This window comes from Chamaea fasciata, unplaced genomic scaffold (genome assembly GCF_029207755.1).
Source record: "Chamaea fasciata isolate MVZ Bird 193981 ecotype frontalis unplaced genomic scaffold, bChaFas1.0.hap1 SCAF_2, whole genome shotgun sequence".
Taxonomy (NCBI): Eukaryota; Metazoa; Chordata; class Aves; order Passeriformes; family Sylviidae; genus Chamaea; species Chamaea fasciata.
In genome coordinates this window covers 33,036,796-33,061,880 of record NW_027094087.1, presented here as the reverse complement: position 1 = coordinate 33,061,880, position 25,085 = coordinate 33,036,796, and the positions used below count along the sequence as shown (strand labels likewise).

At 44.5% G+C, this 25,085-nt stretch overlaps 5 protein-coding genes across 21 annotated transcripts in view; 1 reads left to right on the top strand and 4 right to left on the bottom strand.

The window, feature by feature from the left end:
• Positions 1-663, bottom strand: part of DLG2 (discs large MAGUK scaffold protein 2) — a 993,549-nt gene extending 992,886 nt beyond the window's left edge. For 2 of the 3 annotated variants that reach the window (XM_066175626.1, XM_066175625.1), the window contains exon 1: positions 402-663. The gene's annotated coding sequence lies outside the window, so the exon portion shown is untranslated. The remainder of the gene's footprint in view (positions 1-401) is intronic. The other variant, XM_066175627.1, reaches the window with a different exon arrangement.
• LOC136285020 (transmembrane protein 126A-like) lies at positions 601-6,572 on the top strand. 4 transcript variants are annotated; one of them, XM_066175637.1, is made up of 6 exons: positions 601-745; positions 1,003-1,125; positions 2,539-2,663; positions 4,479-4,672; positions 5,285-5,399; positions 6,311-6,572. In XM_066175637.1, exons 3-6 carry the CDS (start codon positions 2,548-2,550, stop codon positions 6,513-6,515), a joined length of 630 nt encoding a protein of 209 aa, XP_066031734.1. In that variant the 5' UTR covers positions 601-745; positions 1,003-1,125; positions 2,539-2,547; the 3' UTR covers positions 6,516-6,572. The 4 variants fall into 4 exon arrangements, with proteins under 4 accessions (XP_066031734.1, XP_066031736.1, XP_066031735.1 ...); XM_066175636.1 differs by having other exon boundaries at positions 603-745; positions 1,003-1,169; XM_066175639.1 differs by lacking the exon at positions 1,003-1,125.
• Positions 5,282-14,804, bottom strand: CREBZF (CREB/ATF bZIP transcription factor). 6 transcript variants are annotated; one of them, XR_010719344.1, is made up of 4 exons: positions 13,891-14,804; positions 13,154-13,231; positions 11,737-11,807; positions 5,282-7,673 (listed from the first exon to the last, which is right to left on the bottom strand). XR_010719344.1 is itself a non-coding variant. In XM_066175635.1 (3 exons), the coding sequence occupies exons 1-2, from the start codon at positions 14,802-14,804 to the stop codon at positions 13,183-13,185; spliced, it is 963 nt and encodes a 320-aa protein (XP_066031732.1). In that variant the 3' UTR covers positions 10,773-11,807; positions 13,154-13,182. The 6 variants fall into 6 exon arrangements, 1 of the variants encoding a protein (XP_066031732.1); XR_010719342.1 differs by having other exon boundaries at positions 5,282-7,667; XR_010719343.1 differs by lacking the exon at positions 5,282-7,673 and adding an exon at positions 7,688-8,174.
• A 2,390-nt stretch (positions 14,805-17,194) lies between these two features.
• On the bottom strand, positions 17,195-20,176 carry CCDC89 (coiled-coil domain containing 89). Its single transcript, XM_066177403.1, has 2 exons — positions 20,094-20,176; positions 17,195-18,877 (listed from the first exon to the last, which is right to left on the bottom strand). The coding sequence occupies exon 2, from the start codon at positions 18,844-18,846 to the stop codon at positions 17,809-17,811; it is 1,038 nt and encodes a 345-aa protein (XP_066033500.1). The 5' UTR covers positions 18,847-18,877; positions 20,094-20,176; the 3' UTR covers positions 17,195-17,808.
• Positions 20,177-22,351: 2,175 nt separating this feature from the next.
• SYTL2 (synaptotagmin like 2) overlaps positions 22,352-25,085 on the bottom strand; it is a 53,712-nt gene continuing 50,978 nt past the window's right edge. For all 7 annotated transcript variants that reach the window (XM_066175617.1, XM_066175621.1, XM_066175622.1 and 4 more), the window contains 2 exons: positions 24,564-24,769; positions 22,352-23,563 (listed from right to left, as the gene is read on the bottom strand). In XM_066175617.1, coding sequence (XP_066031714.1) covers positions 23,418-23,563; positions 24,564-24,769 — 352 coding nt within the window. In that variant the 3' untranslated portion in view covers positions 22,352-23,417. The remainder of the gene's footprint in view (positions 23,564-24,563; positions 24,770-25,085) is intronic.

The window sequence follows — 25,085 nt, the reverse complement described above, 5'->3', positions numbered from 1 at the left end:
CTCCACCCTCCCCCGGTTCTCCCGAACGCAAAGGGGTCTGCCTGCTGCTTTCTGAGGCGAAACAAGACACGGAGGGCTGGCTGGGTCGGCGGGGGACCGGGATGGAGCGCAGGTGAACTGGCGGAGCCAGGCTAGGTTTAAGAACGAGGGCAATTTCCCCCCGGGGTGCTGAGGGACAGGCGAGACGCAGGAGCTGAGGGGATGAGGGAAGGGTTGGAGGTGGGGCGAAGCGAGACGCAGCCGGGGCGAGGGGCGCTCGAAGGGGGCGGGACGGGGAGGGAGCACAAAGGAGCCGGCGGCGAGGGAAGGGGGCAGCGGGAGGGAGGGCAGCGGGCATTGCGGGGGCTGAGGGGGCAGGCGGGGAAGGGCCACGGGCTGAGGGGAGAGGGTCAGCGGGTTACCCCGAGGACTGGGCCTCCCCGCACCGAAGGGGGAGTCCCCGCGTCCCGGCCGCCGGTGCACGGTCAGAGCTCAGCCCCGCCGCCATCGAGGAGCCGCCGCCGCCATCCGCCGCCCCGGCAACCAGCGCTGGGCCCCGCCTGCCGGCCCGCGGCCAATCGGCGGCCGCCATGCTGGGCCGGCGGCCAACGGCCCAATTACAGGCGGCCTTTGATGGCCCTGGGTCATGTGAACGAGCAAGATGGCGGCGCCCACGGGGAGGGCATGATGTGGGAGGAGCCATGTTGTAGGCGGCGGGAAGGGCTCGGTGAGGACGGCGGGGCCGTGTCCGCCCGTACGGCTCAAGGTCGGAGCCTGAGCCCGGCGGGGAGGCCGGGGGGAGGTCAGCGTGGTGCGGGGGCAGCGGCTGGTCGCGGTGGGGTTGAAGGTCGAGGTCGAGCCGCAGTTTCCCGGGGTGAGGGTTGTGGCCTGTGCTTTGGGAGGGCTCCCTCTGCCTCCAGCGGCGCGCAGGGCTCCGGGAGAGGCGTGTACGCGCCGTGTGCAAGGCTCAGGGAGAGGGGGGTGCTTCCAGCTCCGTGACGTGCTGTCTGTGGGATCCCAAAGCACAGGGCTGAGGACCCTCCTCAGGCGGCCTGGAGCGATCCCGCTGAGATCCTGCCCGCTCGTCCCGCGTTCTGCGCTCCCGCATCCTGCCAAGCCCGATCCGAAGCAGGCTCAGTCCCGTAGGTAGGGCTTAGGACACAGCCTTAACATTATAAAAGAAACTTAAGGTAAGTATGATTGGCAAAGTAAGTTTGGGCGAATTTCCTCTGCAGTAAAATGTGCAGGAAAGGAAGCACTGGAATCACTAAACTCCCAAGTGTAATCAAGAGCTGTTCTAAAGGGTTGGCCTCGGGTGGCACCAAGGTGCTCTTAGCACTTTCCACCCCCCTCAACTGGACAGGGAGAAGGTATGAATAAAAGCTCAGGGGTTGTGGTAAGATGGGGAGATCACTCACCAATTACCATTACAGTCAAAACAGTAAACTTCAGGGAAATAGAATATATTTTCAATCAAATCAGAATAGGATAATGAGAAATAAAGCCAAATCCTCAAAACACCTTCCCTCCACCCCTCGCTTTACTCCTGTTTTTCTCTATGTTCTCCTGCGTCTTAGAAGCACAGGGAGACAGGGAATGGGGGTTGTAGTCAGTTCATCACAAGTTGTCTCTACCACCCCTTCCTCCTTGCACTCTTTTCCAGTGTGTGGTCCCGTCCACAGGAGACAGTTCTCCACAGACTTCTCCAACGGGAGTCCTTTCCACAGACTGCAGTTCCCTATGAATTCCTCCAGCGTGGGGCCCTTCCACAGGGGTCAGTCCTTCAGTAGCACTGTGGGACCCCTCGGGCTCACAGGTCCTGCCAGGAACCCACTCCAGCCTGGGCTCTTCTCCCCGTGTGGCCACATATCCTGCCAGGAGCCTGCTCCAGGACGGGCCTCCCACTGGGTCACAGCCTCCTTTGGGCATCCACCTGCTCTGCCAGGGGATCCTCCAGGGGCTGCAGATAGATCTCTGCTCCATGAGGAACTCCATGGGCAGCAGGGGCACAGCTGCCTCACCATGGGCTGCAGGGAATCTCAGCTCTGGTGCCTGGAGCACCTCCTGCCCTTCCTTCTGCACTGACCTTGGTGTCTGCAGGGCTCTTCCCGTCACTCCTCTTTTCCAGCTACTGTTGTGCAGCAGTTTTTACCCTTTCTCGACTTTCTGCCACACACTACCACTGTAGTGGTTGAGCTTAGACTTGGCCAGCAGCAGGTCTGTCTTGGAGCCAGCTGGAACAGACTCTGTTGGACACAGAGGAAGCTCCTGGCATCTCAGAAGCCACCCTTGCATCCCCCCTGCTATCAAAATCTTGCCACACAAACCCACTGCAACTGTATGCTTTCTGATTTATGTTTACAAATAGGGATTTATTTGGTTGGGGTTTTTTCTTACAGCTCTATTTGACAGTTAAGTCAATTTAAACCTGGAGTATTGCCATGCAAAATAGGAAATGCATTTGTGATTCATAGTGGCAAAGAGTCTCAATGTTTATTTGAGTCACACTGGGGCTATGCAACTTTGATTACATTTGTTTATTTTTTCCTTATGATCCAGGACTTCAAGATGACAGGAAGAGAGTTTCTTGAACTAGATTCTCCGCAGCAAAGACTTATTTTGGAAAGATTTAAGCGGATGGAAATCATACAAAAGATGTTCAATGAGCTTCCTAAAGCAGATCAGTAAGTGCTGGTAAAATAAATGAAGATAAGTGCATCAAACATTTCAAATCTTGGAGGCTTTTCTTTTTCCTTATATTACAAAATTCCCTTGCAGTAACAAAATTATTTAATTGTGAAGATGTTTGGTATCGTCCAGAACAGAAAACTTGTTCTATGTTTTCTACAATGTGGTTATTTCAGTGTTGGCTCTGGTCCTGCTCAGCTGGTTTCTGGCAGGTGCTCCCCAGTGCTTAGGGTTCTGGGATGGCTGATCAGCCCTGACTGGCTCTGAGCATTCTCACAGTCCTATGCTGTGATTTTCTAGGAAACTGAAATGTGATTCTCTGGAGTCATCTTGTGTCCAGCAGGGCTGGCCTGGGGCCAGAACTGAGTGAGCATCAACCTGCTGGTTTCTGCATTTCATTCTGCACTGCTTCCTGTTTCAGGAAGGCCAGACTAAGGTATCCAGGTGGTGGTGGAGGAGTCAGCTGGAGTCCTGCAGGGTTCTGTGCAGCACAAAGCCAGCTAAATGCCTTCTGGCCCTCACAAATGACCTTTTGGTTTGTGATACTGCATGTCACTGCAAAACCTTACTGGACCTGAGCTGGTTCTGTGAGGAGCCATTTGCATGTGTGTATCAGCTTGGATAAATTTTTTAGAAATAAGAGCAATCAGAAGCTTATTTTTTTATATATTTTTAATAGGATTAAATTGCTGGCTAAACAAACTGCTGGTAGTAACACAGGACCTTCCCCAGAGGTGAGAAAGAAAAGGCTGCAACTTTGTGTAGGATCTGCTGCCCTCAGGTTCAGCCTCCAAAACTCCTCCTTCCCCAGGAGAGCAGGGGAGGCAGATACCCGGCAGTGATGTGGTAATGTCTGAATAGGAACTCCAGACTTACAGATTGCTGGGCCTTGGAAAGAAGTAGCTGCCAGCTGCTGGCAGGACCGACAGCTTGTACCCAGAGGGGAGCTCACTAATGTCTGGAAAGGAAGAGCAAGCATGCTGCAGTCAAACTGAGAGTTCCTGTTTACCCAAGCACTTGTTCTTAACACTAGGGAGCTCAAACAAACAAAAAAACACAAACCCCAACTCTTCCATCCTCCTTTTCTTTTCTTTTGTACATTGTAGCAGTTCTGTACCTCACTAAGTAGATCCTGCTGGTCCTGGGTACATTAATTTGCTCTGGTTTGGATACATAAATATGCTGCTAAAATTTTAATCTCAGTCCTCCGTATTTATTGATGTGCTTGCCTGTGTCTCACTGCCTGTGATTGCAAAAAAGCAAATTTGAATTTTCCTATTCAAAACAAGAAATAGCTGGTGTCCTTGATGTCTGACATTTTTTGTGTTTTAAGTTTTGCAAGTTTAGCAAGTACATCTCTGACATATTTTCCATATTATTTTTTTAGTGCTTAATGTTACTCAAAACATTAAAATGTAGAAGAATTATAAGTAGATTGACTTGACTTTTTAAAATTATATGTCTTATTGTATATATATTTCCTCATTTCTTTTCAGGAAATATTACCCTTAGAAACATGCTTATTAGGAGAGGTTTAATGAAGTTTCCATTAACTATAATAATGGGGGAAAAAAACTGTAGCAAGAGCTTCTCAACCTGTCACTTCACTCTTGAAGTGTGTGTAAACTCAGACATGTAACAAAGGATGCTGCACTGGCTGCTTTTGAAAGTAGTTACTTTCCATTTTGCACCAGTGAGAGATTTACATCTCTTACCCCTTGTTGCAGATTTTCAGAAGGGAACTGTAGTGTTGACTAAACTAAACTTTTTTACAGTTCTCAGTTGCTGAAATGACTTTCCTTCTTTCACAGGAACCTTTGTAATCATGGAAAATACTTCCTAGCAGCAAATTCAAGCTTATGTGGCTTAGCAGCAAATAATTTTTTCAGGAGCATCTTACATGTCAGAAAGGCTTCCTTGGTGTCTGGTGTGCCAATGGCTGTTATTCCATTTCTTTCAACAGCAGTAGTTTATGAAGCTTTTGTGCATGAGCCTTTATTTTCAGGTAAAAACCTCTTTATTCCTTTTTTTTTTTTTTCCTTTGAAAAGGCTTTGCTTTCTGTACACAATGTAACACTTTTTCTCCCTGCTCTTAAACTGTTGTGGTCTTAAAAAAGTTGTTTGTAAAGCAGAGTTTGAAAAACAGAATGCATTGGACAGCAGTGAGTTCTCAAAGCGGAATGGGAGAGACATATGTTTATACATATTTCTAAAAAAATTCTTTTACATATTACTTATTTTCAGTATTTTTCACTCAAAGTCATGTAAAAGTGACTGCAACAAAGCAGTCCAGTTTCCCCCCAGCTGTACAATTTCATTTGAAGGTCAACTTTTGAATGATAAATTCCTCATGGATTGGAGCGGGAGTGATTGTTTTTGGTTTTGTCTCAGTTTTTGTTTTGGGACTGTTTGTTTTGGTTTGGGGATTTTTTGTTGTTTTTTAAAAGGAGAGTCCTCCTTTATAATTTTTTGCATACCTGTACAGCCTGGAAGTTTCTGTCAAGAGCCTGTTTTCAGGTTCTTGCACGCAGCTTATAAACTGATGTGGTGGCAGCTTATAAACTGATGTGGTGGAGCATGTGTGGATCTTGGCAGTGAAGTATTGTTTGCTGTGCAGGTCAGCTGAACTGTGAAGTCTGTGCTATGATCAGAGGAGGATTAATAGGTGCTGTTGTGGGTGGTTTCTATCCCATTTTCCTGGCTATCCCCTTGAATGCCAGCCTTGCAGCCAGGTATGTCTTACTTACCTGCAGTGTATTGACTGAAATGTATTTATGGGTTAAATGTTCAGTTCTAAGGGTGAATTCTGTAGATATTTAATCTGTGCACACTTGTCTTCTTGTGGACATTTAGGATGTGGAAGGAGATTTACATTAAGGTCATGTAATTACAAAGTGAAGTTTGTAAGATCTACACCGAAGTGAAATAAGATGTGCAAAGTGATCCATTGGAAAGCCCTTGTGTTTAGCAGGAACCTTCCAAGTCTCCCAGGGTGTGCCTGGGTGTGTGCAGTGGTGGCTGGACAGCCAGGAGACCTCACTGACCTTGGGCAGTGCCCAGCAGCCAAAGTCCCTGCCAGATGTCACTCTGTGTAATTAATTCAGAGCACAGCAAGGACAGGGTAAGGCTTGGTGAGACCCAGGGCGTGGTCAGGATGTTCTAAAGCATTTATCCAGAGAGCTCAGTACCACCAGATTGTAAAAATACGCTCTGCCCGCCTCAGGGGACTTGAGCTTGCTCAGTTATTAGGAGGCTTTGGAGGGAATTTTACCAAGGATGAGATAAAGATATCAGAAGAGGCCCTTTCCCCAGGACCTTTGTCCCAGGCATTTATTCTTCGAAATTCCAGGGGGGAAGGAGGACAAACAAGGAAAGGTGAGGCATTATATAGCCCCCCGCTCAGGGAAAAGATAGTTAGACCATAGCCAATAGGGTCAGAGAAGGAGGAAGGGTTATTCTGTGTGGAAAGGAAACTCCAGGGGGTCAGAAGGGAGAAACCATTCCCCTAGAGAATTACAACACCAGGTGAATATAACTTAGGAGAAGGAAAAGAAAATCACTATCTGCATAAATATTTTTGTTAAATCTGGATACTTGCTTGGAAAAAAAAAAATAAGTTTCTACCACTGTTTCTGTTGTTCAGGTATATGTCAACTCCCTTGCCGGGGAAAGAAAATCTGCTACGCTACTGGCTCACAACTGCTCAGCCTGTCTTTAGAAAGATGAGTGTGGGTATACTGGTGCAGGTTCTGACTGGATTGTATCTTGCCACTAAAGAGCATGGAATATATATCAAAATGCTGTTGCAGATGAATACTAGCAGGGATCCTGAAGAGCTACCTGAATGAAGTAAAGCATCTTTTCAATTGCTTTGGATAAGTAACCATAATAAACAAGAAAAAGAAGTGTTGCTGGGTCTTTTTAATACAAAAATTATGTATTTTTCATTTTTTCAAATGCACTGGCATTTTTCAAGTTTTGAACTTAAGTGCAGGTTAAACTTCTCATTATGCTCAGTTTAGTGTATACATATGAATAATAGGCAGGTGTGTTGCATTGGAAATGGGAGGCAAGAAAGCATTTATAGTGCCTGCTTAATGTTTGGTTCTAAGGTAATGCTACAACTTTTCCAAGCTGTAAAAAATGAGTATTCTTGAAAATTTTTTTTTTTCCTTCTTAATGCAAACCATAGAGATTTTTTTTTAAAAAAGGGGGAAGATCAAGGCATGATTGTACTAGAGATTCCTCAAAGTCTTTTTCTCCCTTTTCTCCATTCTGCTAGCACAAAATTTCTGTCACAAGCTTGCCCCTTTTACACTGTTAGATGGGTCACGCTGTAGAGAACACTTTTATCACAGAGCAGTCAGGACTGATGGTCGTGTCAGGCTTCCCAGCATATCAAAAAAACAGCCCTTGGCCTTGTCATCATTCTGCCTTGAAATTAAGTCTTTTCCTGAAGGATGGCTGTGTCAAGAGGCCTTTGAGGGCCAGTGCTGTTACTGGGATATCTCAGCTACATCTAAGATCAGTGGTCCAGAGTAATGCATTTATGAGTTAGGTGTGTCTTTGCATTGGTGGCTATACGTTCTAGAGCACTATAAATTGCAGCTCTCCTTACTGCATGAGGTATCTTTAGTGTATTCTGCAGACTGAGAGCTAAATTCTTCTACAGAATTCTTCTACAGAAGCAATACTCTCAATCTGATGCATGGTCTAAACCCCCGCAGACAGGGGTTGGCCTCTTCTCCCAGGCAACAAGTGACAGGACAAGAGGAAACGGCCTCAAACGGTGCTAGGGAAGGTTCAGGTTGAACATCAGGAGGAATTTCTTTACAGAAAGGCTTGTTAAGCACTGGTATGGACTGCCCAGGAGGTGGCAGGAGTCACCATCCCTGGGGCTGTTCAAGAAACCACTCCATGTGGTGCTTGGTGCCATGGTCTAGTTGCGGAGTTAGTGATGACTCGATGATCCTGGGGGTCTTTTCCAAACCCAAGTGATTCTGTAACTGTAAAAGCTCTAGTTACTGATCAACAGTCACTCCAGTAAAATTTCTAGCATCCCCAGAGATGCATGTGGAACTATTTATTAATGAAAATTAAGAATTCAGCACTGAGACCTTTAATTGAAAGGGGTTATAATTTATGCTGTAATGCTGATAAAAATATATTGAAGGAGTTTCATCATCTTTATCTACCTTTTCCTTAAAAATGGGTCATTATAGCAGGAACACGATGTATTCTTTCTCTGTAACCAGAAGCAGCAGCCTGATTTGTACAGGGAAGCAGCAATACTGACTCCCTGTTGTTGTTAGGTGTAGAGATCATTTAGTTTTTCTCGATTCAAAGTGTTGCTGTGCCACATGCTGTTCCCCTCCTGGTCTGCTCCCAGACACTTGGCCTTACCTTCATCACCCCGACTGGAGCTTCTTATGGAGCAAGTATTTTACATGACAGTGAATTGTCTTATCTCCGGAAGCCATCAGACTTTAACCAACAGAACCACTTACCTGTGATAATAAAAACATAAAATAAAGGTGTTATTGTGCAATAGTATCTTGAAGAATGACAATGATTGGCTCAGTGATTACTGCAAGTGTTTAACATGATAGAGTTAAAATACCATTAATAGATTTCAGTGCTTATTAAAGGGTGAGATTCAAAAGGATCTTCCCTTCCATGTACTACTTTCATTTTGGTATAAACTGAAGTATTAAATATCCTCAGTCACCAAAATGCATGTTCTGATAAACATCAGTGATCTGACCTGGACAAATCACATCCTTTTAGATACTAATTTCTTAAAGTGAAAGGTGAAGATTGTATATTTTAAAAAAAAAAAAAAAAAGTTACATTCCTTAACATTTTTAGCAAGTTGCAAAGACTGATAGTTTTTTCCAGCATCACTGATGAACACACAAATTGCAAGCATGTACATGTTGAGCACTAGTCACATTATGGGTCAGCTGAACACACCGGAGACTAGAAAGGTGCTTTGTTTGTGAACAAGGAAACTTTTCAATTACACCCTCTGTACTCCTCCTTAAACTATTGAGGGGAAGAACTGTTCTCAGAAGTTAATCAGTCTGAAATGGTTTTAGAATTCCACAGGACAGCAAGATACTATCCCAGTTCTGGCATGCATGCATGTGGAGGAGTGTCTACACAGGAGTCTGGGAATGCTCCTTCCATTCCCTGTTTCATACACAGGATCTGAGCTACCTCCTACAACCCCGGAGAACCAGTCCTGGGCCTCTGACAACTGTAATAAACTCCCCACCAACACTGAGTGAGAACAGGTGTTAGCTGGATCCTTTCTTCCACCGTTGTAGTAGAAACAAGCCAGGCACAGGCTACATATCCCAGAGAAAGGACTTCAGGCTACTCCAAGTCTGAACTATGGCCAAAAGAATGCCAAGAATGGCCACAGATAAGAGCCAACAGAAATACTAAAAAAGCACCACTTTCATCTTCTAGCTGCACCATTCTAAATGCTGTCTCAACATTACACTCTGTTCTACAGCTCCTGCAAATGACACCCTCATCCTCCTGGTACATATGCAAGTCCTGCCCTTGGCATCTTCCTGCTAATGAGCACAGGCAGAGTTATTTCTCCACATCTGCACATCCCACTTAAACTGGGTGGAAAAATGTAGAATCAGCAGAATTGCACGGTAACATGCAATTTTTGCACAGGGTGCTCTTTAAACTGAGTCCATTTGAACAGCTCCCATACCTAACATATCCTTCAGACATTTTACAGGGTAACTAATAGTAAATACAGCCCTATAACCAGAATATTGCTGATTCCAGCAGAAAACCTCCTTAACTACAAACTCTAAAAAACACAGCATTTTAAAAATCAGTAGATGTACGAAAGGCCTTTGTATTTTGCCAAGACTCCTGTGTTTCAGGGAAAACTGATTACAATTTTTACAAATGGTATGAGAAATCAAATTCTCTGGAAGTACCAAGAAATGCTAAGTGTTGGAACATGGGTCCCTGTACTTTCTTTGATACCATCTCTCCAGGCAGCTACAGATTACAGAAGCACCAATTTGTTTTTAAATACCAAATGCTGCAAAGCTCTTCAGAGGAAAGAAGTTCTTTAACAACACTACCAAGAGTCACAGCACCAGAATCAAACTCCAAAGGTCTAAAGGAGAACTGAGCATGAAATTGTTTTAAATGCTAAATAGTCTTCAAGTGACTGTGTTAGGGGGAAAAAAAAAAAAAAAAAAAAAAAAAAAGGTAAATGCAGGTAGCATAGCTGTGCAGCAGAACACTGGCAGGACTTGGTTCTGTGGTACGTACAATTTACCAAACATGTTTCAGTGCTGAACAGGATATTTCCTATGACTAGAGGCCAAAAAGGCAGACCATGACAGGATGCTTTTACATTTTCATGCAGTATTTTTTGTGAAATGCTCCTTTTTATCAAGCTGCAGACCACTTCCACTAGAATCCCCTCATGCTAGAAAGCCAGTGCACTATTTTAAACTGTCCTCTACAAATAAAGCATTTAAGATGAGCAGAAACCTGAACATAAAGCACATGGCTCACTCTGGAGCATTGAAAATGTTCTGTCCTTTCAGCACTGTCAAACCTTTTGTTTTTAACACTCACTCCGGTGTTTAGTGTGGAAATAGCAATTTGATCAAAGATTGTGATTCAACAGCCTGTAATTAACCAGGCATGAAACTTCAGAGTCTAAAAATAGAACAGAAAGGAGGAAGATGCCAACAGACCACAGAAGGGTTTATGTAAGTATTTTACTCCTCCGTGGTATATTGATCAAATATAGCCATGTTAATAAAAAATTAAGAACTGTGAAATACAAGAAGTGCTGATTCTCAGAAGTAAAGCTCTAAATGCAGTTCAAGGAGTAACACCTTTGTGCTGTCCTCACCACAAAACTACCTTTAAAGACAGATGAGCAAGAACATTTCTCCTGCATACCCTGATCCATTTTGTTTTCCAGTTGATGACCCAGAGATAGGAGCAACACTTTTCCCCTTTCTGTTTTACCACTTTAATGAACCAAGTCATTCACAAAAAGAAAAACATGAAAAAACATTTGAGCCCATAAACTGAAAGATCAACAAGTCTGATTTTATTATGATATTGTATTCTTATCTGAATGGCACAATTACAAAGAAACATTTACAATATATTTTCAAGTATTAATTTATGTCATTTCAAGGCTTTCACTTCAAAAAGCTACATTAATAATACACCATACAGATAGTACAGTTGGTTAGAGTTTCAAATAACTTCCTCCCTTCTATTTGGTTTAAATATGATTCAGTAGGCACTAGAAATGCCTGCAGCCACTGACTTTCTTGGGACTTGACCTTGTTCTTGTACCATAATACACCATTTTGCATGTCAGAAAATCAGCTGCTCTCAGACACAGCCACAGGTCGTGTCCCAACAGAGCATTGTGCAGGTTCACAGCAGAGGCCAGAAGAACTGTCCCTGACCCTGCCATTTAGAAGTGATGCAACAAGAAAGAATGCATATTTAAATTAACTTAAAAAACACTCCTACACTGAAGTAACCATAAAAACGCCACTGGAACATCCCATGCTTGCTACATTAGTGTTTCTCTTTTCCTCAAGCACATCAAAATTGCAAAATAAAGCACGTTCATGAAGTCTGAGCTAGGCAGGTTGAGATTAGGTTGAATCTCTATTATTTCCATTTTGCATATCAGTCAGTGCAGGTGCTGGTGGTTAACTCTGACTCCTCTGCACTGGTTAACCCATAACCCACCAGTTACAGCAGAGGTACCCAAGTTAAGACTGGAACTTTGAACAGCCCTGTTGATGCCCCCACAGCACAGAGGTGTAAGGTCACAATATCCCACTAAGTCTCTTTTGTGCTGGCAATATCCCTTGAACAGATGGAATTCTGCACACGGTGGAGTAAAACCTGGTTGATAGAATACTGCCTTTAAAAAAAATATCATCTTGAATGACAGTAAATAATCCCAGCATTCAACTTTTTCTTTTTTTTTAACCGAAGACAGCAAAAGCCCTGTTACCTCTTTATTCTCATTTCTTATACTACCTTTTAAAATAAAGCAGGAAATGTGGCCAGCAGCTGGTCCCGTCTCTTCTGCCCCAACACAGCTGAATCCACTTTAGCATAAAGAAAAACAAGGATGCTAAATACACATATACTTTATCACACAGTGATGTTTCACAAAGAAAAATCAAACTCCTTTTCTACTGATGAACACGTGACAGAGTTTAGCACCAATAAGGCAAATGACTAGGAGAAAATGCTTTCACCTATTTAGCCTTAAACACAAAATTTAAGGCTTTAAGAAACAAGACTTCAGGAACACTAAATAATAGCTTTTTTTTTTTTTAGAAATTAATAAATGAAGCTGTTTTAGAAAAGTATTCTTTGTGAGACCTCACTTTACATATTATCATTTTCACAATCCTTCTTCCCCCAACTGACATACATTTAAACAACCTAAACATTATAATACAACTGAAAAAAGAGCCCACTCATCTTTTGTGATAGGGAGAAACACTGACTAGTACAAGAAAACACACACCATTTGTCTGTCAAACTATTTTTTCCTCTTATCTCAGGAGCAATTATGGAGCGTTTTTCATACAATTAGCCTCAAGATACATATTTGCTCATCTCCAAACTGTGCTTAATTGTATCTGGTTATAGATTTCTGGATACTGCAAGAGGCTAAATTAAGAACTCTACAGTAGAGTTAAGCACATGCGTAGACATGCAATATTTTTAAAAGTTAAAGCTACTCTGAAGTAACACAGGAATTTCAGTGTGCATGGGCACAGAGATTTACTTATGGGAAGGTGAAGTTACTTTGATGCACTGATTCTTCAAGCCTAATTCTCCTCAGAGGTCCATGCAAGACTGAATCCTCTATGTGAGGGTTCCTCTGCAGAGATTTAACCAGTGCTCAGGCTGTTTCATCAGGTAAAACTGCACCGTGAATTAGAGCATGCTAGAGAAGGGCTTTTGAGAGGTACCGTGAATCCCTAACACTAGACAGCATTTTAAACCAACAGGTCACAAATTCCTTTTCTTTTTCATTCAAAAAGCAATTTACTTGGACTTTTGGGACAGTCCCCTGAAAGCTACAAATGTCACGTCCTCCTTATTAGCTTATTTTCCTTTTTCAGCTCATCAGATACTTGGTTTAATAGGAAATTTCTATTTCGAATGGCACGAACATTTTTTTTAATTCAAAATGCAGCTCCTGCATTGGCTACTATGTAGCCCAACGTATTTGTTTCAAAAACTAAACCAGGAAAACAGCTAATGAGAATGATGTGATTGTAACCTTTACTATTAGTTGTCATCCAGAGCTAGAAACATTTTGGCAGAGTATGCCAAGGACCAGAGAAATCATTTTCTGAACCAGTCATTACAAAGAGACTGGGATAAGCAAAGCAAGCTGTCTGATACCACATTATGGGAATATATTGATCCTTACCAGGTTGCGAGGTGGAAAACGACTGTTCTTTAACCCCTACACAACGGAGCCTGGCAGGGCAACCACCTAAAAGAGAAACTGTCAGAGAGGTTTTAATAGTAATGTATAACTGAGATGCAGTACAATTTTATATGCATGCTTTCTTTTGCCGATCACTACTATTTTCTTAAGTCTGTCCAGTGACGATGTCATAATGGAGTTTTTGTTTGGTTTTCTAAGCAAGCATTTTCGGCTCCTCAGGATAAGCAGGCTAGACATTATCTGACTCAAGACCGGGTAGTCAGCATTATCTTTACTGCGAAGTGGAGCCGAGCACACCTTCATGCATCAAGTCGGCATGATCTTTTCACCCAAGTGCTGCGAACGGGCTCTGGCGGCACCTCCGCGTGTGCACCACGCGTGTCAGTCTGCACGGCCACTGTCGCACTGCTGCACACAGCTCTGCGCGACTCCCATCGCCACACAGGCTCACACCACTACCGTCCACACGCCACATTTACAGCACCTCGAACCAAGGCCACCGTCTGGCTCCCAACGTGCCGTTCGAGAGAATTTTTTTGTTACTCTGGCCACTTAAGCAAGCGCCAGGTTCCCCTCCTTTGCATCTCCCCCAATACCACCCCATCACCACTGTATGGATTCTTTTCCTCCGCACCATCGCCTGCTTCCTCCGCCGCGACGCGAGGCCCTTACGGGTGAGAACCCCACGAGCACTTGCAGCAGGTACTTGACCCTACATTTTGAAGGAGGCCGCTGCCCGCCGAGCACAGATGGAGCAGAACTCCACCGACACCTGATCCCGGTCCACGTGCAGGCAGATCCCGCCGGGGGCCGCCCACTCCTCCTCCGTCTCAGCCGCCGCCTGCTCCAGGCCGCGGGGCCGGGAGCTGGGCAGCGCGTAGTCGTGGTCGCTGCTCTCGCCGGCGGGCTGGAGGTGCTGTTGCTGGCGGCGGGGGCTGCCCGTGTCCCTGAAGAGGCTGGTGCTGAGCTGCAGCCCGCCAGCGCGGGTCCCGGCGAGGCGGCTCAGCAGCTGCCCCAGCGCGCTCTGGTTCGCCAGCACAGCCCGCAGGTAGCTGCTCTCCCGCTCCAGCTCTCGCAGGCGGCGGCTCAGGCCGCGGTTGCGGTCCCGCAGCTGCCGGTTCTCAGCAGCCAGGCCTTGCAGGCGGCTCTCCAGCCCCAGCACATACTGCTTCTTCTTCAGCCGGTTCAACCGCGCCGCCGCCGCCGCCTTCAGCCGACTCCCGGCCCCGCCGCTCCTCCGCCCGGGCGCCGCCGGCCGCGGGCCCTGGCCCGGCGCGGGCAGCGGCTCCGGGTCCCCGCAGAAGCAGCCGCTCAGCTCCGCGTCCAGGTCCCAGTCCGGCCGGGCCGCCTCCAGCAGGTCTCCCAGCTCCAGCCCCGGGAACCAGTCCTCTTGCTCCCACACCTCCAGCGGGCCGCCGGGCGCCTCGGCCTCCTTCTCCGGTCGCCGCGGCTCCGAGGGCTCCCGCCGCGGCGGCGGCTGCGGTTTGGGCCGCGCGGGGCCCGGGTCCCCTTCCCCGCCGCCATCCCGCCCTCTCGGGGCCTGCCCCGCTCCGGCCAGCGGCCAGACGGCGCCCGAGGGGCTGGCGCCGCCGGCCGAGGCCGCCAGCAGCTGCGTGAGGCTGTGGCGCATGGCGGGAGCGGCGGGACGGGACGGAGCCTGCGGGCAGCGGGCGGCGCGAGGCTGCGGCCCGGCGCTCCCGCCGCGGGGCCTGTCGGGAAGCGGCGCGTGGGGGGGAGATGTGCGGGGGGGGGGGGGGGGGAAGCGCCTCGCCACTGCGCCCGCGCGCGGGAAAGCGGCGTCTGGGAATGGGGGGGGGGACTGTTACCGAATGTGGAATATGTAAACATTTTCTTGAGAGAGGACGGTGTTTGACGTTTGATCTTTGTATACTTCCAAGCCTTATCAACGAGAATGGAGATCCCTAAAGCAGAGAGCGGCCAACAAGCTCTACGGGATTTCCACGTGTTAGGACTAAGTAATTGTCACTGCAACTGCCTTCTTAAGGGCACAACGTGTTTCAGTGACCTCAGACCTAGGGGGAGGTTTACAAAGCTTGAGGAGAAGGATGTACCGCTGATAATGGACACAAAGAATGCAGAGTTTACGGGCCACAAGGACATCTGGCAGAACTCCCACGATAAGGAATAAATGAATAAACCCAACTCGGCAACTGCGCTAAATCAGCCCCGACTGGGTAAAACATAATTCCAGCACGGGAACATCCCAACCACCAACTCACGGACCACCGACCCAAAAAAAGGATTGAGCATGCAAACTGATTAGGAAGAGAGCATCATTAACCGATAGAATACTAAGTAATAGAACTAGGTAACTTGTAGCTTGTAACACCAATTCTCTTGTTTGCTAAAGTGTATAAATTGTAAAAGGTTTTGATAGCTGATGTGTTTGATTTGTGGAATACCACCGAGCACCCAGGCTTGTGCAACTCTGAAATAAATTGATGTCTCACATGTGTAATTACTGGCTTGTTGCACACCAGGTAACAAATCTGATTTTTGTGGACAGCAGGGTGACAGGTGTGGGAGGCTGCAGGTGTGCGGGGAGAAGTGTGTGGTTGGGGTTATGAGAGGTGCATAGGAAACGTGGATGTACAAGAGGAGTGTGTGTGTGTGATGAGGGGTGAAGGAGGGAATGGGGGCAGTGACAAGGGGTTTGTGTGTAAGGGGAAGGTCTCTCACCTATAGACCTTGCCAAAGGGTGGGAAGGGGGATGTCCCTGAGGAGTGCAGAATGTGGGGTCTTTCCCACCACACCCCATGGCTGGGGCTGGCCCAGGGGCCTGTGGGGCTGTCCCCTCACACAGCAAGCAGGTGTCCTCTGCCCAGCTTTAGAGTATTTAGGCACCTGGTGTCAGGGTCTCTTGCAGTGATGGAGGAATACAGGTGCTGCTCCTTGCCTATGGACTAACTCAAACAGAGCAGCCAGCTCTCAGACCAGGGCCGTAGTGAGTCAGGTTGGTGTTTACACTGTGGCTGCCAGCACTGAGATTAACTAAATGTGGGATGGGCACCTCGGGGCAGGGAAGTGTGGTTAAAATGTAGGAGAATGTGGCCCATAAAACAGATGTGGGATGACACTTGCAGGAGCCAGGATCAGAAGAAATGCTGTGGTTCATCACACAGCAGGTCGTAGAGCAATACTTCTTACCTGGCTTTGCGTGGGTTCAAGGACAGTCCAGAGAAGGTCAGAAGAAAGGATAATAGGAGCTGCTTCTTATGCAGAGTCAGAATCAGAGAACAGTTTGGGTTGAAAGGGACCCTAAAAATCACCTAGTTCCAACCCCCCCGCCTTGAGCTGGTAAACCTTTCACTATACTAGGTTGCTCAGAGCCCCATCAACCTCACATTGAACACTTTCAGGGATGGGGTCATCCACAGCTCCTCTGGGAAACCTGTGCCAGATTCAGAAACCACATCTGGTTCAGCCAGTCCTTGAGACAAACTAGTCACTGGCCTCCAGACCTGCTGCTTCTGGTCATTTCTGTAAACGACCTCCATAGATACCAAGTTTTTTCCGTGCTGTGGCTTACAGAAACTCAGGACCAAGAAATATTCAATCCATTACCTAAATTCTTGAGTTATCCCAAGGCATAAGCACGTGGCAAAGAACCTGAGGTACGCTGACAGCAGCTGCCAATAGCCCACATGGGGAATGCCATTTTGCCCATCATGGTGGTTGTTTTGGTTTCTGGGGGATTTTTTTGTTAGATACTTAAAGAGCAGGAGCTGAAACTCAGCAGCAAAAAACTTCCTTCTTGCCTAGGAGACCAGCAAGAGAGAGTGGGAGGTCTCTGTACCCCACAGTGCTGACAGGAAAGATTTTTCTTTTTGTCAAAAGCTGCCAGACATGCACAAAATAGAAGAGTGTATCACCAATATTTATCTGCAGAAAACAGTTAGAAACAGGAAAAAAAACCCTGGTGGAACATCTAGAACATCATCCTGTTCCAAAGAACAGACTGAAATCACCCAAAAGACTTGACAATTTATTCTGAGCTGAATGGAGATATAAATACTATTCTGGCATCAAATAGGGTTTAAATGACTGCAGAAATCGGTAAGACTACTAGAAAACTATAAACAGTAATTTGCTTGAAAATCAGATGTTGTATGATATTATCGGATTACCTGTTAAGTTCCTGAATTTAGAGAATTGCAGAGATATTGGAAGGTAGGATTTCTTTCTTGGAGCCTCAGAGCCTCTTACTTGCCCAGCCTCTGTTGAACTTCAAAGCAGAATCAAATATTAAAGGCTAAGAGTTTGAGCTTTTGGTCAAGTTGAAAAATAAAGTGGTTTTTAACAACAACAACACAATGAAAACATATGATTCAGCAGAGGTTAGCACTAAATAAATCACATTCATATTTTATGTTTTCCACCCTAGTCATTCATGTCAGAGGTTTGACTGGTTCAATGATCCATGTTCGGATTTAAGAGTGTAGTGATTTACTTTTGTAAAAGTGAAATGGCAAAAAAGGCTACAGAACAGTCAGTGCAGGAGGGTTTAAACTGGTGAGGAAGGTATCAAGAAACCAGAGGATGGTCCCATGGAGAGGAACAACATTCAGGGATGTGTTACTATAGAGGCACCTGTTGAGGAGAACAAACTGCAGTTATGCAACAAAGTGACGGAGTTTGACATTCAGAGCCCTCTCTTTAGTCAGCAAGTCCATACTGTGCTTTCTGTAGGCCTCGAACTGCAGCAAGAGTTCATTGTACACCTGCTTACTGCGTTCCAGCTGTCCCTGGAGCTCTTGAGCCTTCAGATCTTTGCCTACTGCTGCTGCCTCTTTCTTGAGGCACCTTGCTTCTCTTCGCATGGCTTCTTCCATGGTCTCTAGCTTCTCCTCCAGTTTCTGAATCTCCCATTCCTTATCTTGCAGATCTTTGCTCCTCTCCATGGCCAGGTTCAGTAGCTGCTCTTTCTCTTCATGTGCCTTTTCCAGCTTGGCCTGCAGCTCGCTCCCCTGAGCCCTCTGCTGACTCTCTGCCTGCCTGGCCGTTGCAGCAGCTTGTTGGTGCCTCTCCTGTAGGAGTTGCAGCTGCTTCTTCAGTGAATCCACCTCCTGGGTGTAGGCATCTGCTTGCTGGCTCTGAGCTTCCAGCAGCTCCTTCTCTCGCTCCTGGGCTCTGTGACTCTCATAAGCATATTTCTCCTGCAAGGAGCATAACTGCTGTGAGAGCTTCCTTGCCTGAGCAGCCAGCTGGAGCACTTCAGCTTCCTTCACCCTCACAGCCTGGCTGAAGAGTGCTTCCCTGTCCTGCTGCAGGCGCCTGTTCTCCTCCCACAGCTGCATGTGCTGTTTTTTGTGCTCATTTTTGAACTGAATCATCTTTTCATGATTTTTGGCCAGATCCATGAAGCGCCCCTCCAAATACTGAACACGCTGGGTCAGGGTTTTAATTTTCACAGCATCCTCTGCCCTCAGTTTCTCCAGCTCCATGTTGAGCTGCTCCAGGTCTCTGCAGCGTTTGTGTGTGTCATCCACTTTCTTCTTCAGTACAGAGACAAGATGATGATGCTCTTTTAGGTGTGAAAGCAGCAACACCCCCTCACTCTGCTCCTTAGAGCTCTCACAGAGTTCCTCCAAACCTTTTGTCAGATCTTCCATGTCTTTGCCTGTAACTGGATCATCTGTGGAATCAGCCATCCCTGCTCCAGTCTCCTAAGCCATGGAGCCCCTGTTTCATGCAAAGACAAGGTAAAATTTTATAATGGCTGCTTCTGTTATTGACACTCAGCATATTTAAACAGTGCCCACTGGTTGTGTGGCCAACACTGCTGCCAAAAGCTGGTGGTGTTTCTCTGGAAGTCCAGAGAAACTGATGTGGGGGAACAGGACCTCCCAAAACCAACATCAGCTGGCAACCACCCAGGCCTGCCGCCCTCCCCCTCCTCTGGTTCAGAGTCAGGCACACTGAGACTCAAGGATGCCAGACTCTGTGAGCAAAAGCAAAGAATGTGGGCTTAGTATTTATGCAAACCTATTCATTTGCTGATGACTAGCTTCACTAATCATTCCTTCCCAAGGCACTGCTGTTGTAGCTACAAGAACTGCTATTATATTTAGGTAAAAAGCCTGTAAATGATAAAGCTGTAAATAATTCCTTATGCAATGCTTTTCCTCTGCCTTTCTTTTCTCCTAGAGCTCTTTATTGTAACTGCAAATAAAACATGGAGGGTTACGTCAAACTTCTAATTCATTTACAAGATTTCTACGATAGTATGTTGCTTGTTAAAAATAACTGAACAGCCTTATCCCATGATTAAGAGATTTATGAATCAAATAAAAGATCTATACAATGTTAAGAATTAGTGAATGCTCTGCGATGCAAAGCCTCTGTGCCTGGAGAAACAGCTCCTCATCTGAGTTTTCACACTGATCTGCTGGATTATTTTAGGCATGTAATTTTAAAAATCCGGTTCTCCATGTAAAAATAAGGAAAATACTTATATTATATATGCACCAAAATGGTTATTGGTGCTGAATCACACAGCACGCTACCCAGACATTTGAAAAATTAGCCTAAAACTCATCTGCAAGTTTTTCATTTGGCTGCAGACCTGAAACAGCATGCTGATAATTGGGTTTTGTGAATTACGAGCTTTGACTGGAAGTAAAGATAGGATTGGAAGGAGCCATCTTAAAGCAAGAATGAAAGATAATGTACAACAAAAATAAACACCTGTGAAGTCCAAAGAATTTTGAAGCTGTGTAGTAGCAACTGCAGTACAGACACCAGCTCTGCCTCCACCATCCTGCACTCTCTCACTGCTGTTGCTACTTTGGATCCTTTGCAAAATAGTGGAGGAGAGGGGGAAGGACTGAAAGGTTTAGGCCATCCAGTGGAAATAAAATGAAGAGCAGGGTTTAAGAAGAGAAAACTATTTTCTTACCAGGTTATTTTCTTCTCCTGTCTGTTTGTTGTCTCTCCTATTGTGAGGTTCTGTTTCCAGAGAGGTAAGATGCTGAATCCAGTTACTCCAGAGCTCATGACCTCATCCAGGCTGCTTGGAGCCAGGCCGGCCCCAGCAGGGTGGCTGAAAGAGCTGGCAGCGTTTCTTAGCAAACAAACATTGCTGACACTTTCAAAAGCACACAGATTTGGAAAAGGAAAGAGAATTTCCACAAGCTTGAACAACTCCTCATTCTCAGCTTAGGGCCTGCACATGCCAGAGGAGATCAGAATAGCAGGCTCTGACCTCAGAACACACTGAAGGTCCATAGAAAGTAAAGACAGTCCTTGCCCTGAACAACTTGCAACTTTATTCAGGAGCTAATAAAAATCTGTCAGACAGGACAGGTACGGGAAAAATAAATGCAACTGGAAGAAAGAAGTCAGTGCAGGTTTTGCTGAACCCTCTGGAGAAGGATACAAAGGAGAAAGAAGAGAGTGCTGTGGGTAATAGACATGAAGCAAACAAGAGGAGGAGGGCACAGTATGCATTTCAAAATGGGTAAAACTAAAGCAATGGGAGTTGCTGCATCAACTCAGGTTTGCAGCCTTACTTGCAGAGATGGGAGGTTTCTGAACACAGAGCACAAAAGGAGAGCTGGGACTTTATAAAGTGTTGTTTATAGCAAGTGGAAACAGGGTAATTTAGAAGATATACACATATGTATATGTGCATATACACATATATACTAAAAAAGTAATAAATTATGGGCCAAAACAAAGATGAACTTGTAACATGAAAGAGAAGAAAGGAAGGAACTGTTGTGTTTTTCAAGACAAGCATGAATATACATAAAGATATTCTAGGAGTGTGGTTGCTTTGATTCTTAATTCCAGTTCACCTTTATGACAAAGCATAGCTATTAATTTAACCAAACTGCCCTTTAATGAGTAGCTAATTATGCACCTTTAAAATTTTGGTTATGGATGTCTAAAGGCTCTCCCTTTGACTTGAGAGCAAAGTAACAAGTTTCTTGAAACTTTTTGTCTTAATCTACTTCCCAACTCACATTTCTCTATCAGCATACCATCATACCACTGAAATTAGGAATTCTGTACACGATGGGAAAAAAGCATTAAAAACTGGGAAGGAACTTTTGTACTTAGGGGACAGTTTTTGTTACTTGGCTCAGTTTCTTGATTAACCTAGATGAGTACATAGTACTTCTGTGTCATTAGTTAATTGCACGTAAATCTTGCATTCACGTTCAGGTAGCTTTCCAAAATTTGAGGTTTGGTCTATCAGTGCAGTGTTATGCAGAGTCTTTTGAGATATTGAAAAAATTGTGTCAGCCTCTAGGAGGGCTAAAAAAATAGCAAGACACAGAATGTCTTCTACTTGATCAGAAGACAAGGAGTCTGGCAGTGAAGTTTAAGTATTAAAATTTTGTAGAGTACAGAAGACAGCAGATTACATGACACTTGCCTGCAAATCTGGAGCCTTAAAACTCCATCCCTACAATTGTACCCAAAGGTGGTTTGACTTGGCAGTATATTTGAGCTTCACAGGAGATACAACTGCAATAAAGACATTAATCCTGTGAAAGTGAAGGTCATGCTCACAGCAACCTCTGTTTTCAGGTGAAGAATTAATTCACATAGGGAGTGAATACAAATAAATTATATGCCCATCCTTTTTCAGAATCACCATCCTTTCAGGAGTGGCCCTTCAAAAATGTAGAATCAAAGCAGGAGCTGTACCATGTTGGTAAGGATACATTGTTCTAAAGTGTCATGTGCATGTGTTCCCTAGTCAAAAAGTGTTTTGTATATGTCTGGCAGAGTGGAAGCTGTAGCATTTACCCATCTCATACAAAACACCTGAAGCAGGAAGATATCAAAGACTGGCAAACTGCTTTTGACATTTGTAAACTCCACAGACTGCCTGGTTGACAAGAGAGAAAGTGGTTTCCCTGGCAGGTTGACTAGCATCTTTCCTTTTTTTCCATTCACAGTGTATAATAAATACCAAGTAGCATTTAAATTTGTATGATTAAATCAAGCAATTGCATTGGAGCTGTGAAGAGCTCCCTTCTCCCCTCTAACTGAAGTGAAAGATTTCACCAGCTTTTAGACTTAGCTGGAGCAAGTAAGAGTGCATTTATTTTCAAGAATGTTTTCTGTCTGCATTTTGTTAATGCTGAATGGCTAACATAAACCACTGGCATTTAATAAAAAACAACTTCTTATTTAGTTTAAATAGGCTGCATTTATTTAAAATAAAAAACAAAACAAAAGGAATGTATTTTGTATTTTATGTATTTATCTACTGGTAGCATGCATTTCTACAAGTTACAAACTCCAGTCTTATTTCCTATGCCTAAAAACTAAGCAAAGCCCACCACAGTCCTACCAGTCTCCTAACAGTGGGGCTGAAATACAGGTAAGTTCACTTGCAAAAAATACCCCAAGCTAATGGACACAGGTACAAACAAATGGAGAGAATAAATACCCAACATCCTTGTTATCACTAAAATTGGCACATTTAGATCCTTTTGAGTAGCACTGGAATAAAAAAAAGTTTCCCCTTTACATCTTCAGCACTTAAGACTAAGTATTGTATGCTAGCAAGATGATTAGCACATATATAAAGCAAACTTTTTATAACCCTGCTTTTTTACAGTACATTGGAACTAAGTCCCCTGCACGTTGTAGAATAGGACATCAACAGTATCACTTCATGCCATGCTTCTTTCATTGGGGAAGTAACTTTCTTGTCCTAGAAATGTACAATTACAACTAGAGAAACTTTCAAAAAACTAAATTCTCCATGCCCATATTCCACGCTGGTGAGATCCAACACAGCATAATGAGGATACAAACACATACCAATGAGCTTTAACACTAATGTTGCTGCCTTATCTGCAAGACTTCATGAACAGTCCTAGCAATATACAGAAAGAGTTGACTTGCTCTTATATTTCTGCTGGTTATTTAGATCACTGAACGGATCAGCAATGCTTCAGTTAGACATCACAGTCATCCAGGTATCACAGCTACCTCTAACACTGAGTTCTGTAAGAACCTTCTTTCTTGGAGTTGCTTCCAGTGAATAATAAATTTTAAAATCCCTACAATTTACATAATGATCTGCAAACAGATGTTTAATTTAAAATACAAAGTGACATCTGACAGCACAAAACCAGAACAGTAACTGGGCAGAAACAGTCAAAAAAGCTATGGTGTTCGTCTTCCAAGTTCCACTCCCATGCTTTCAATTTCATTCCCAAGGTTTCTTTTTGATACAAACAAATAAAAATCCACCTTATTTTGTCAATTTTGCAACCATAAGCATCCTGAGAGGTAGTGTATCCTCTATCCAGGTGTTTGGAGACTTCATCATCTTCTCCCAAAGGGCAGTTTCATCTGTAGTAGAATCCATCCAATCTACTGTAGTTCCATAGCTTTTGCCTAGAAAAATGTCAGTTTTAAGAAAAAAAAATACTTAATATGCTGCAGAGTTAGGTACAGACAATCAAATTTTCCTGCTCTAAAATGGTTACACCTCCTCAGGTAGCTGACCTAGTACTTTGGAGATACAGTTCTACATTTTCACTCTTGAGCAATTACATCAAATACAATTAACAACAGTTTCACACAAATTTTGTCATCTTTGTCCATATTTTTTCCTTTTATCCTTGGTCTTTTTGACACAATCCCAAGGAAAAAGATGGCAATTGCCAATATATCTGAAAAGATTTAACAATAAAATAGGGTACTGATTTTGTACTGAAATGCAACCTTGGGTACTCTAAAATTCAAATTAGGATTTACTATTCTAATTTGTAATTTAGGTTATTCTGGTGAGCCAAGCAAGAAACTGATTTGTGAAAAGTAGTTTGTACATTGCATTTCTTGAGAAGACTCCAAAACACATCCTCCCCTCAGATCAGAGAGCAGAATGAAAGGGATAAATAGAAGAATTGTATGCTTTTCCTGTTGCTATATCTGCACATCTTATATTGCCCTTATGCTAAAAATTTGTTTGCATTTATAATTTTTCCTATTCAGTATCTTCCAATCTTATCCTGCATTCCTGATCTACCCTTTTATTTCCACCCACTGCTGTCTTTACCCTATTTTTTTTTTGCATGAGTAAGTTTGCAAGACATTATCAGATTTCAAGTGCAGGAATAGCATATTCCTGTACTTTAAACAGTACCAGATACAATGTATGGCCAGACAAAGATTTGTTTCTAATATTTCTCTTTGTCAGTCATCCTAACCCCCCCCCCCCCCCCCAACACTACTGTTATTTACATTTCAGGATCTGTTCTGAAGAGTAGCTACATAACAGGAACGAAACTGTTCAAGAGAAAAGAAAGACTGAAAGAGAAGTAATGGAAAAGGGAAAAGCAAAAGGGAAAGACTACTTTGTAAATTAAGTATTAATGTGGTGATTGCCCAGTACCTGTTCCAAGGCCTATCCGGAGGCCTCCCAGAAAGTGGTTTGCAAGTTTGTTGTGATCCCAGACTGTGAGTTCTATGCAGGCTTCTTTTAAATCCTCTGGTCTAAAGCCGTCATAGACCATGGTGTGGTTGAATACCGGGTTCGTAGTTTTTGCAACTGTCCTTGTTTTCTGGCGACTTTTTCTGCTGGTGTCTGGAAGAATGGTACTTCAGAGAGAAAAAACATTGTCAGTTTGCACTTGCACAGCACAGCCCGCATGAAACATACTGAAAAGGCAAAAGCTGCTGATTAACTGTGTTTTGCATGTTAAAATAGGACTGAAGATAAGGTGCTTTACAGAGATGGCATGAAGGGTCATATTCTCAGCCCCTTACAGGAAATACTGGCAGCAGGTATCCATCCTTGTGCTTCAGAGGATGGAAGGGCAGGTCAGGTGGGGAAGAGGCACAAATGAGTTTATTTGCTGTGTTATCACTGATGACGCTGAAACATTTTGTTGCTGCCAGAGATTTCCCCAACCAT